Source organism: Lithobates pipiens, unplaced genomic scaffold (genome assembly GCF_037356315.1).
Source record: "Lithobates pipiens isolate NorthernLeopardFrog02 unplaced genomic scaffold, aLitPip1_a1.2 Scaffold_19, whole genome shotgun sequence".
Classification (NCBI taxonomy): domain Eukaryota; kingdom Metazoa; phylum Chordata; class Amphibia; order Anura; family Ranidae; genus Lithobates; species Lithobates pipiens.
Genome location: NW_027507764.1, coordinates 452,312,071 through 452,324,939, shown reverse-complemented (window position 1 = coordinate 452,324,939; position 12,869 = coordinate 452,312,071). Strand labels below are relative to the sequence as shown.

The 12,869-nt window shown below is 40.3% G+C and overlaps 1 protein-coding gene across 4 annotated transcripts in view; it reads right to left on the bottom strand.

The window, feature by feature from the left end:
• Positions 1-5,483: 5,483 nt before the first annotated feature.
• Positions 5,484-12,869, bottom strand: part of FAM110B (family with sequence similarity 110 member B) — a 227,659-nt gene continuing 220,273 nt past the window's right edge. For all 4 annotated transcript variants that reach the window (XM_077492731.1, XM_077492730.1, XM_077492732.1 and 1 more), the window contains one exon: positions 5,484-11,714. In XM_077492731.1, coding sequence (XP_077348857.1) covers positions 10,284-11,393 — 1,110 coding nt within the window. In that variant the 5' untranslated portion in view covers positions 11,394-11,714 and the 3' untranslated portion in view covers positions 5,484-10,283. The remainder of the gene's footprint in view (positions 11,715-12,869) is intronic.

Here is a 12,869-nt window from a genome sequence, read left to right as displayed (position 1 = left end):
ACAGACTTTCTTCCCCTAGAAACAGGAAAAGGAGACATCTGGGTAATGCAATTATTGCAGAACAAGCCTTTTAGGTATTAATACAAATATTTAAAGACATCATTCAGCCTTGAACCAGACCATTTGCCCATGGAGAGACCCATTTCCTGGCCTAGAGGACAGAACAGGGACAGTAGTTGTGGCTTAGCTCACAGCCCATGCAGTCAAGGGGCCCCAGTAGACCGAACATTAGGAAGAAATCTCATTTAGCTTAAACCACTTGCCGGCCCGCTCCTGTACATATACGTTGGCACTTTGAAGATGGATATTTCGGTAACGGCAGCAGCTGCTGCCACAACCGCGGTATTCATCTTTGGAGCCGGCGGTTCTGTGTACGATAATGGTGGTCTCTGCGGTGGATTCGCCGCAAGATCACCTCTATCGGAGGTGGGAGATGGGCCACCCCCTTTCCTCACCGCTTACCGAAGCCGCAGGTAGCGGCGGAGGCGATCAGGACCTGTTCGTGGCTGGGTATGGAGACGAGTGAGGCCAAGATAGCCCCCACCCATCTCAATACCATAGCAGGGCGGAAGCGACGTCAAAACCAACACCCATACGTCTTATAGGCACTTTTTTGTTATTTTTTTTTTCAAATGACAATTTCTTTTTTTTTTATTGCATTTAAGTCCAAATATGAAATCTGAGGACTTTTTGACGCCAGATCTCATATTTAAGAGGACCTGTCATGCGTTTTGCTATTATGGACGTTTACATTCCTTGTAATAGGAAAAATTTACTCAATTTTTTAAAAATTTTTAAAAACAATGTAAAAATAAAATAAATACGAAATATAAATTTTTTTTTTTTTTTTTTTTTAAAGAGTCCCGTCCCAACGAGCTTCCACGCAGAAGCGAGGCATACGTGAGTAGCGCCTGCAAATGAAAACGGTGGTCAAACCACACATGTGAGACATCACCACGATCGTTTCAGCAAGAGAAATAATTCTAGTCCTAGAACTCCTCTGTAACTCAAAACATGCAACCTGTAGATTTTTTTTAAACGTTGTCTATGGAGATTTTTTAAGAGTAAAAAGTTGATTCCATTCCACAAGCGGGCGCAATTTTGAAGCGGGACATGTTGGGTATCAATTTACTCGGCGTAACATTATCTTTCACAATATAAAAAAATTGGGCTAACTTTACTGTTGTCTTATTTTTTTATTCAAAAGAAGTGAATGGTTTCCAAAAAAAGTGCGCTTGTACAAAAAGTATTGCAATGTCCGCCATTTTATTCTCTAGGATCAGGCAAGTTACATGGCGAATGCGCGGAGCTCTGTCCGAAACACACATTTTTCTTGACTTGGAAAGTTACCCAAAGCCGCACAAGTGTAGAGATTCATTGAAGGCAGCTCATATCGATCGCACAGAGAGCAAAGCCGGCACTGACGTGTAACAGGCTGGAATGGACATCTCTTCTGCTGGATGTTATCTACAAGGATGAAGCGAAGGTTGACTTGGTGAAGATTATGGGGAGTTTCCATATAAGGAACCTATGATTGATATATGGTTTCATACACCTGCTGTGTCTCCGGGTTACTGGTAATATCTGGCTATGGAGAGGTGATGCCGCTTGGTGCTGTTCCGGATGGTTTCTCATCTTAGAGGCTGTAATAAGCTTGCCCTCTGGTAAGCGTGTTATCTATACGGTGGTGTATCACGTGTTTATTGGTGTTAATCCAGGATTTCTATCACCTTGGGTCTTCTTGGATTATATTGGATCACACATTGATTGCATGGACTCTTATTGCATAGTTTATCCAGGATTTCTATTCACCTTGTTTTTTTGGATTTGTATTAGATCACTTAATGATTACATGGACTTTTTTTATTTCAAAGTACACAATAGGTGATGTTTGTACATTTACACACCTAACGAGGTGATGTTTACATATTCCCACACGTAATCTTTAGCGCAGGTTTTTTCTATATTGCAACTCCACTTTTGTTGAGGGAAAAAAAAAAAAAAACACCCCCCTTGGCTGATCTATGTGCATTACAAGAATTTTAACAAACTTTGATGCAGATTCCTACATTTTGTTATTCTGAAGAAATCCCTGTTTGTATCCATGTGGGGAAGAGTTTAATGGGAGTGGTTTCATAATTATCAATCAGCTGTGCACCTGCAGGTCTCTAATGAGGAAATCAGCTGGGCCTGCATCCTATTGAAAATATCTCATCAAAAATTACATTTTTGTTGCAGGGGGTGCCTGAAATCTGACTTATATTTTAGAGCAGACTTGGTGAGCCAATCACACAAGCAGGAAATTATGTTTCTGGGGGGCACTCTGTATACATTGTGTGTACAGAAAACCTCCAGGTAGCCATGTTGCATTACATTTTCAGAAAATTACAGGACTCACCATGTTCTGTCCAAGGGACATCTTGGAAAACTTAGCAGTGCATTCCGACAGCCTTGGTCCGCTATCAGAATACAATGTGTGATGGGGATTCCTCCACCTCATTTGTATGAATGGAGACATCTGTTCACTTTTTCATTTAGCCTGCTGAACGACAAAATGTTGGTCTACGACCAACTTGGCTTTAGTTTTTTGCAACACTGGGCCATTCTCTATAGTATTCTTCACCAAGAAGCTGGGATATATAGTGTGATATATATTACGTAAACATATATTTGTGTATCACCTGGAGGTACAGGCTCATAACCCAGGGTCTGTATCCTGTACGTATAAGATACAAACGCTATGATATGCATGACCTTCAAAAGGTAACCGTTGAGGGTGGAAAAATGGGTTATGCCATTTTGTGTAAAAGAGACCCTTCACTACATTGTAACTTACCTGAATCAAACAAGCAACTGGTTAAGTCTGAACTTCTGTCTTGCATGCTTGTTTCAGCACCCAGAATGTAAATATTCACCAGCACACCGAGTTTTCTTTAATGGAGCCATGTAGGACCCCTTTGTCAGGCATGCGATGCCTGATGAAGTCCTGTGGCGGCTTCTAAACATTGCACTACATTGTGATGTGATCTTTCTTCAATAAAAAAAAACCTTTGGAGGCAATTGAAAATCCTTGGTGTGCTGATGAATATTTATACTCTGTCACGTATGCTTCAGTGTCCAGCTGGTGGTCGCTGCAGCACCTGGCACCTTTCAGAGATAATTCCAGGAATGTGTCTAATGGGAATATGGACTGTTTCTACACTCATGCCCAAGCAAGGAAAAGCAACTAGGTGAACTTCAAAGTCAACTGCAGAAGCCGCTTGCATTCCCACCTTCAAGCCCTGCAGCTGGGAGCAAAAAGAAATACCTGTTATCATGTACAGTAGATGATCCTATGACACACTTTTTCCTTCCATGTGACAGTTTTGGTGCTTGGCAATTGACATTTAAAGAAAGAGCACTGTGATATGAAAGGGCTAAAAAGAGTCTTGGATCAGGCTTCAACTAAGATCCATTGGAACTCTACCAGGGATTTTTCTTCTCACTTTCAGCAGAAAACAAATCATTAGGTGAAGAAAGGCCAAGTATTAGCTACTACAATGACCAACTTTAGAGAACCGGTTTGGCCATAGGTTGTATATTCAAAGCACAGATAATTTAAGGCAGTGGGATAGGTAGGGTGCTGTTTGACTTTATGCCTGTTTTATGGCTGGATTTTCATGTAAGTTAAAGTGGAGGTAAAACTCTCTCCCACAACTTTGTCCCATGTAAATCAGCATAAAAAAATCCCTAATGAACACTGCTTGTAGAGATCTCCTTACTTGCTAAGTATTGTTGTAATCCTTTTTGTTCTTTAGAATGATGTCACTGAGCATGCCCATATCTCCCCTGATTTACGGTGTTCTGACGAGAAAGGTCCCCTCATCGGATAGTGTCCGCTCTGTACTGCACAGGCGCAGCGCTTGCTCAGTACAGAGTACAAAGGAGACGCCGAAAGTCTCCGAAGATGAATAGCTGTTCATCAGCTGTACACAGCGCCTGCGCAGTGAATACTACATTCTGTCACACGCTCCCGATGCTTGTGGGGGTGGATTTGTGAAATGGCTGCATCTTTGCAGGGTGTGTTTACAGAACTGGGTTTAGCAATGTTGATGGGTGGGTTTGGTAGACCTATTTAATCATGTAACACAAACAACATTGAACTACCCACCCTTATCACCTCCCCATCTCTGACCATTGTGTAGGCACACTGCTCCTTGCAGAGTTGTACGAGCATCGGGAGCGTGTGTGAGCATGTGTCAGAATGTGTCAGAATGTAGTATTAAGTGCGCAGGTGCCGTGTAGAGCTGATGAACAGCTGTTAATCTTCGGAGACTTTTGGCGTCTCCTTTGTCCTCTGTACTGCGCAAGTGCTGCACCTGCGCAGTACAGGGCGGACATACCCGATGGGGGACATTTCTCGGCAGGACACCAACACACTGTGTGCTTGTCTGTCTATTATCAGGACTTCCTACGGCACAACACTGAAATCCCACGAGACTGCATAATCACTCAGAGCTTCCTACTACGCTCCATGTGACCATATGACATCACATGGAGTGTAAACCTGGGCATTAGACAGCATTACTGCAGTCTATCAGCTGAAGCTGATAAGACTGACATAGGCAAACGCTACATAATCGGCACAAGTAAATACTATGAAATAAAACAAGTCAGCTATGAGCAGGGAAGCAGAGTTGCCATAGAAACATTGGATTGGGAAAGAGGCTTGGTTAACAGTACAGGAAGTGCTCAATGTAAGGGCAGGAATACACTCTACTGTGGACTCAGAAAACAATACTTAAGATGGTGCTGCCAAACCCCTGGAAACAAGTTTTTTTTTTTAAGTTTCTTTTAAAACAGTAAGTAATATGCAATTTGGGCTGGATTACAGTGGCTATAGTTTGATAATTACATATTATAATGGACTAAATGAAAAGACGCATCATAGTGGGAGAGTTTACTTCATCTTTAACATCAGCATAATTTTCTAATGGTTGTAATAGAAAGTTAGGTACCTAAAATCAGAGAAGTATGAATACAACCTAAGAGGACATCTGCACTAAGAGAAGTTTGACTGGTTGTTTGCCTGGGACCAACATACAGCAAGTATAATCAGACCCTTTGAGCCGTATAATACTTCCAGGTTAAGAACTTTATTGTATAGAACTTAAAGGCAGCCAAGCAACTAAAAATTTTTCTGTAGGTGATCAGCAATAGCAGTTAAAATATTTCTTGCAGTATGAACCCGATATGTCTGTTCACCAGTAACCATTGTTCTTAAATCCCAAGGCCAACATTTCGAATCCCTGTGAGAACCCTATGCATAAGATGGCTATGGAAAGGTTATCCCTCAGAGCACATTATGTATCCTTTTAAAATTAGTGAATGCTGAAAACTCAGCACAAGGCATATTTTCCCTTTTTTTTTTTTTTTTATAATAAATTATATACCAACATATAAGGTCCTTTTTATTCACACATAATCCAAACCATCAAACTGTGTTGCTGAACAAAGAGCTATTTATTAGTATAACACTTTTTTTTCCCCAAAGTATCAATAGCAAATGAAGTATGTACAAATCCTTACAGCATTTACACCATAAAAAAAGTTTGTTTTCCAGCCTTCTGAAGTGAGGACCTTTAAGCAGTGATACTTTAACAACAATGTAGCAGATATTACATTAACTCATCATTCCTAGTCAAATACACTTGTCACCTATACATGCATTTATTTAACAAGATTATGCAAAGAGCAGTGGTGTGCAGTGACCCATAGCAACTGGTCATGAGCCAGGACACTTCATTACTATTCATCCCAAAAGTTGGCCATAGCCTGGACAAATGTACCCATAATCTTAGAAAACAGAAAGGTTGTGTTCAATCTACTCTGCTGTTAACGGGCTTGTGAATTAGCATCTGCCGGACTTGAAGGACAAGTATCTACTTGGATATCAAGCAGATAGGAATGGAAGATGTGGTCGTACCTGAGACACATCAGAGTGTGTATTGCACAGAAGTTTGCTACATAAGTAGGGTACACACGTCTGTCAGATATGACCAATGCAGTGGACTGCCAAATCTGTTTAAAGATGGGCATAAATGCTAAGACTGAGCATCCACGTACACTCATGTAATATCTGCATGTGTTAAACTTGCAGATCACTAAAGGATGATAGAAGAGTATACAGTGATAACTTACACAAATGTATACTATTTTCCATTTTGTGTTTTGCCCTGGCTCAGAGTAGGAGAGCATCCGGGAGTCATGTGACCAGCCTGGAGATCTCTAGATCTCTGAAAAAAAGGTATTTACCAGCTTTATTTAAAAAAACGAAGAGAGAAAAAAAACGCACTTACACAGTGCATTATGGCTGGATAAAACTGAGGGGCTGGCAGTGACATTTATGAAAGTTTACTTTTCTAAGAGCAGCAGGAGGGGAGCGGAGACACAGACATACAAAGCTGACAGGCAGGGACGGGGGAGAGGGGAGAGCTGCGGATTACAGAGGCACGTAAACTGGCCACAGTAATCAGGGCTCAGCAGCCCCAATTACTGTGGTCAGCACACAGAGGGGGACACAGGAACTAGCAAGATTGTCTAGGGTTGTTTTTTACATCTTAGGAAGGGGCACATTAGACAGAACAAGCACTGTGCTGTTTAATCTGCTATAAGTGAACAGGAGCTTTTTCTTTTTTTAAGGGCTATAACCACTTTAACTCAAAAATGGAACATTCAGCCTACTCTAATAGTGTATTAGGATGACATGCTAAATGAGTACATTCTAAAACACGTTTTAGTTCAGGTTACCAAAACATGCAGATGTGAAGGGGGTATGAATTAAAGGTAAACATAGTATTACAGTTCCAGATATTCGGCACATGTACTAATCTTTTGCAATGTAAGGGGGATAAAGAGACAGTTGCACACTTACCATATTGACGATATACCGATATATTTTCATCATGCCATAACACCTTTGAATGCTTAGTAATGGATGCTGACAAAAGGATGACTCAAGATCTTAAAGCTTTGAAAGAAAACCAAAAATCTTGTTTGGGATTCCTCATACATAGGGGTCTCATATCTTGTGGCTTCCTGCTATCTTAGAACAGATAGCAGTGGTGAAAGATGTAATTTGACGTACTGCTTGGTGAAATATGGTAATGAGCAACTAGCATAAAACACAACACATCTGTATAGAAGCCATTGCCTGCTATGGTTAAAAGTAGGACGATGGCTGCCAGAGGTGCTGACCTAAATAAATATAGGATTTAAATGGCCTTACTTGTTACATAATCAGTCCCCTTATGGACACATTTAAAAGCAGAAATGCAATTCCTGACTGGTTAGTAAGGGTCACTGCACTCTATTACTCTATACATCATTATTAAATAAGTTCATTACTGTAATGGCAGCCATGTTGTGCCTGTATATGGTGCCTGGTGCTTCGAGAAGTAAAAGGCTGTGAGCTGGTTCAGCTGACAAAATGGCTACCACCACTGTCACAGGCAAAGAGCATTTACAAAATTGCTCAGAAGAACATCAGCTGATTACCCACTGGGAAGACACATCATCAAAATAAACCTCAAAGACAGAAAAAAATAAAGAATTCCATAAGAAGGCCAACGTGCAGAACAAACTGCCATGGGTAACAAAAGCAGTTTTAAGTTGTTAAACTACAATACTTTCAGGTGAGACAAACATTCATAGACTGAGATGTAACATACGCAAGACAACAAGTACAATTCATTCAGCTAGATTCCAGCTAGTGAGGCTATTCCAGGATTTGAATTTCATTTTTATACTGATATGGCTGTGTGTTTCCATTTAGTTTTTGTTGACAGACTGCTTATGATGTTCGAACAAGATGGTAGCATGGAGTTGCAAAGATTTGATCTGTTAAAGGCATCTTTTATTAGCTGTAGTTTGCTCTCAATGTTCTTGTCAAAAGTTTAAGACTGCAAAAAAGAATCGGAAACACAAAAAAACCCAAAAACACAAAATTCTTGGCCATATGGTATTAGACGTCTCAAAATCCTGCAGAAATCAGAAATTGATAACGTTTGCTAGGGTTCTCAGAGAAAGGACAAGGGGGGCAGAAATTTGAACACAGTTCGACCATCAGTTGCATCTCTTTTTAAAATATATCCAAAACAAAAATATAACACATTGTAGGCTAAGGGTCGGTTCACACTGGGACGACAGCGACTTAGCCGCCTGACAAGTCGTGCCCCGTTCTGTACAATGGAACCATTCTAATTGGAGCGACAAGTTGGTCTGACTTAGAAAAAGGTTCCTGTACAACTTTGGGGGTGACTTGCATTGACTTCTAAAGAGAAGTCGTTTTGCAAGTCGCCGCAAGGGTCCTGTCCAGGTCGCCTGAGGCAGTCGCACTGCAAGTCGGGCTGCCTCAGTGTGAACCGACACTAACAGTACTAGTGACATGGGGGTGGCATTTGTTTTCTTTTTCAGGCTAATAACATTTTAACAAATACAGAAAATACATATTGGCTTTGCCAGAATTGCAATATCAGTGTTATTTAATGCATTTAAAAAAAACCCACAATGTTAACTCTCGTTTGTGAACTACTCATCCCAATAATCCAATATGTAATAGAAATAAAGGAAGGCAGCCATGTTTGAAGTCCAGCCTGTGTGATAACCATGGCTTCTTTAATGGATACCACGGAGAAGTGGGTGTAGACCTAGACAGTAAGGGTGTTTTTTGCAGCATTACTAGGAGAAAATAAAAATGAAAGCCTGAAAACGAATGCAAGCACCACATCAAAGGGCTTGTAAGCTGCAATATTTAAAGCATAACTAAAAGGCAAAACTTTTTTTTTACATTTTGGATAGAATGCAGAGGGATTAGAATATTTTTATTGCTGTCTGTGCCTCCATTAGGGAAATTCCTCCTCTCCATTTGTCCTGTTTACCATTATCATTGAAAGTGAAAGTAAAAGAAATTCCCTAAATTTTGGGTTGTCCTCAGAAAAGTAAGAGAGGGGAAATCTTCCAATGGAGACACTAGTTCTGGTGACCTGGGGGTCCCAAAGGATATCTGTTAATTTGCAGGGATTTCCTCTCACTTCCTGTATGACTCCGGAACAGGAAGCGAAGGGAAATCTCCGCAATAGGATGGCGAAAAAAAAAAAAAAAAAAATCTGACAGGGATTATAACCTATTAGAACCTTACTCTACCCAAAATGAAAAAAAAAAATAAAAAAAAGTGTTTTGCCTATAGTTCTACTTTAAGCTTGTTGTTTTAGCACTTTAACTTGCATTGACATAATCTGCAGCAACAGCAATGTTCTCTGCACTGGTAGGAATAAACCGCAGAGGATTGGCCAAACTAATTTCAACCAACCATGATACCAAATACTTCTGGTTCCCCAAACAACTTATGCCTACAAATGCAGACACTGCAGATATCAGATAATACACCATCTCTATAGCTGTTCCCCATCTGCCATGATGCTTCATCACAAAAATTGACAAGCATAAGGGGACATACAATCTACAAACTGCTTTGGTACAGTATACTGAAATGGATGGGGTTATAAAAAGTAACACTTATTAGGAATAAAAAAAACATGTTGCAAAGTCCAATGCTTGCCATTTCCTCTTGAAGGAAAAACAAACTAGTGTGAAAGCAAGCAATAGACAGCATTTGTGCCTTGCAAACCTTAAACTGAAAAACATAACAGAATATATATGTATACAAAACACAATAAGACATATGCGTGTTAAGTACATTTTCTACCCTTCATAATCATGTAAACAGTGCACAGTAACACTGAAGCAATCCCATCTCTCGCATACAGGGAAAAGAAAGCCATTTTGTGGGTGGCTGGTCATCCAAGAGAATGCAGCCAATCAATTTGCTAAGAAACTCTCACATTTCCAAAACACAAGGCACCAAATTCCTTATGCTTTAGTCATGACGAAAGTTTTTTGTCCCATATATTTCACATACGGAACAACAAGCGAACCCACAATGTGGCTGCCACTTATGCATGTATACAAGACAGAAACACTTTAAAATAAAGTTATACATTTCTGACTTGTGGTCTTAAACTTTTGGCAGTTAGTGAGTAGATTCTACTGGGCTTTGTAGGATTTGTTCAAGTGAAAGCCAGGCCATTTCACATGTTGGCATGCATGCAACTTGAAAACATTGCACAACAAGCAACACAGAGCAGACTGAAAAGTTTACAAGACTTCAAGTAGACTTGACAACCCTTCACGACTGAAAATTCACATACATGATGGAGTCTTGTGGGTTTGCCACTGGTTCTCTCTCACACATGGGATACCTTCTGTGAATCTCTAGCTTGCTTAATGCTATATAACCATTTAATAATCCTGGCATTTCTCTCTATGGCAGAAATACCATACGGTACGCGATCGTTGGCACTGTCATCTCTAAGGTCACTATTGCTGTCCTGAGACTGTTCACAGTCTGAGCTGATCATGCTTGCACTGCGAAAGTTTAGAGAAATTATATCAGAATTAGCCCTTGCAAAATTTTCCATCCCGAGGTTTTCAAGTTCTTCAGGATCCAGTCCACAGTAATTAAAAAACCTCTCTACATCTGCATCAACACGAAAGTATCTGTCACTCAAATCAGATTTTGATCGCTGGAGTGATGGCCTTCGCGTGACGCCACAGCTGGGTTCCATTGTGTCATTGTCCGGTGACTTGAGGGTGGTAAGTGTTGCAAGTTTGGGTTTTGGGGGCAATGGTGGTGCTGAACTGCTGCATGGAATCGCTTTTATTTGCTTCACATTTGTAACTTTCCTAATGTCTGAAGAACTATGAGAAACATGTAAAAAAGTATCACCTGATTTGTCAAGAAGCCTTCTGCTGATGTTCGAGTTGGTCTCTTGAGGGCACCCATGACTCTGTGTAGGGTAGACTTTTAAGGACTCTGCAAATGAGTGTCGATTTTGGTCAACCGAGTCTGACAGATTTTGAGGCCAGTTCCGACATGTTTGCTTGTGCACAGAACCTGTACTGGAGCCTTCAGAGCTGTTGATAATGTTTTTAAGGATCTCAAGCTTTAAATTCTCCCTTTGTACACAGCTTTCGTTTTTTGCATTGTTATTAAACATCTTCAGAGTTGGGCTGGCCAAAGCTCTTTTAGCTCCGGGGCATACAGGAGGCTTTGAAAGTATAGCTGGCTTCACGGGTTCTTGTTTGGCATTGATAACCTCTTGGCTTTTGACATACTTTGCCTTATCAGCTTCTAGTCTTTCCACTGCGCTCAGTCTCTTGGGATTAGGCTCTGACTGCCTGCGGAAATAATCAGGTCCTTTGTTCAATATTCGGAGTGGGACAGCAGATGTAAAAGCCACTGCTGGGCTCACAGGTTTACCCATGCTACCTGTCTGTAGTGTTTCTGTAGGCATGTTTGGTGATTGTTCCCCTGCAGCCGTTTTGGATTCTCTTCTTGCGTTTCCTAAATGCAATGTGTAGAAACATGTGCATCAAGCACAATGGATAACAGCTGAATCTTGAAATCTGACCGTTAGCAGCAGCTCTTCATCTCACAGTTCATTAAATAACTTTTTTTATATTTATCAGTAAAAGGCAGGCCTTAAAAAAAAAAAAAGAAAAGAAAAAAAAAAGGCCACCAGACAGGAGTCTGCATTAAACAGCACAGCTGAATCTTTTATTCACACAGACGTGGGTGTCTCGTCCTTTCTTTGTGTTCTACTACAGGCAGGGATCTGAAACACAAAACAACCAATCATATGTCAGGATCAGCATGTGACATCACAGCTATAGCAACAGAAAAAAAAACATTGTAGTATTTCAGCTGGTAGTGAGAAAACCATTAGGTCGCCTTTAACCATCTCACTACCATGAGGGTTGTAAATATCGTAATCTGTTCCTCAGACAGTAGATGGTTAAAACAAGAACACCTATATAATTGCCCTACATGAAGCAAAGCATGCATGTTCGACATGTGTCATAAAAAAGGCTTACTTTTAAATTAACAATATAAACTGCCATAGCAACTATTGCAGAGGTTGCAACATAAGCATTTTTTTTTTGCTCCCAGCAGATACTATTAGCCTGAACATGAAATGTATAATTTAACAGAATCTAAAAAGCTAGAAAATAGGAAACAAACATGAAGATTATCAAAATTGCCTACTTGGATGCTAGAAATTCCACCTTTTAAAATGTTGTGTTCATCTAACAGTCCCTGGGGTTTTTACATATGGCAATTTACTTCATTTTTTGCATCAGCAGTTATTTGAAATTTTAGGTAAATGGCTGTAAAAATCAAATAAGACAGTGCTATTGTTCCACTTCAGGCTTGCACAGCGGTTAATAGATGGCATACACATACTGATCTGGGGGATCAGAACAAAGCTTATGTAATCTGTAGCATGAGATTGTCATTAGAGTGTAGCTAGATCTGGAGTACGTAAAAAAAAAAACCTGTCCATTATATTGCAGCACAAGTACAGCAGACACGTTTTTTAATCGGGGTGTAATGCTTTCCATAAATACATTAAAAAGTCCATCATGTTAGCCAACGCATCACCTCTTGTTTTTAATCAGCAACAACAGATTTTTGTACACATTATAAAATTATTTTCTTGTAGTTCATTAAGGAACACTAAATTCAGAGATAACTGGGTTATACTGCCGCCTACAGGAGGAGTTGGACACTGGCAAAGGAAAAAAACTGATCAACCTGTCCTACTCAAGAGCTGAAATATGCTGCACCTGGACGCGTTGACATATAGGAATATGGCTCCCATCAGGAAGATGGGGGTGGCTACATCTCAGTGAGACCATGTAGAACAGGACTGCAAGCACAAAGGGGCTGGGCCTGTGTTCCTCAATGAACTCCAAGTAAAATATATTTT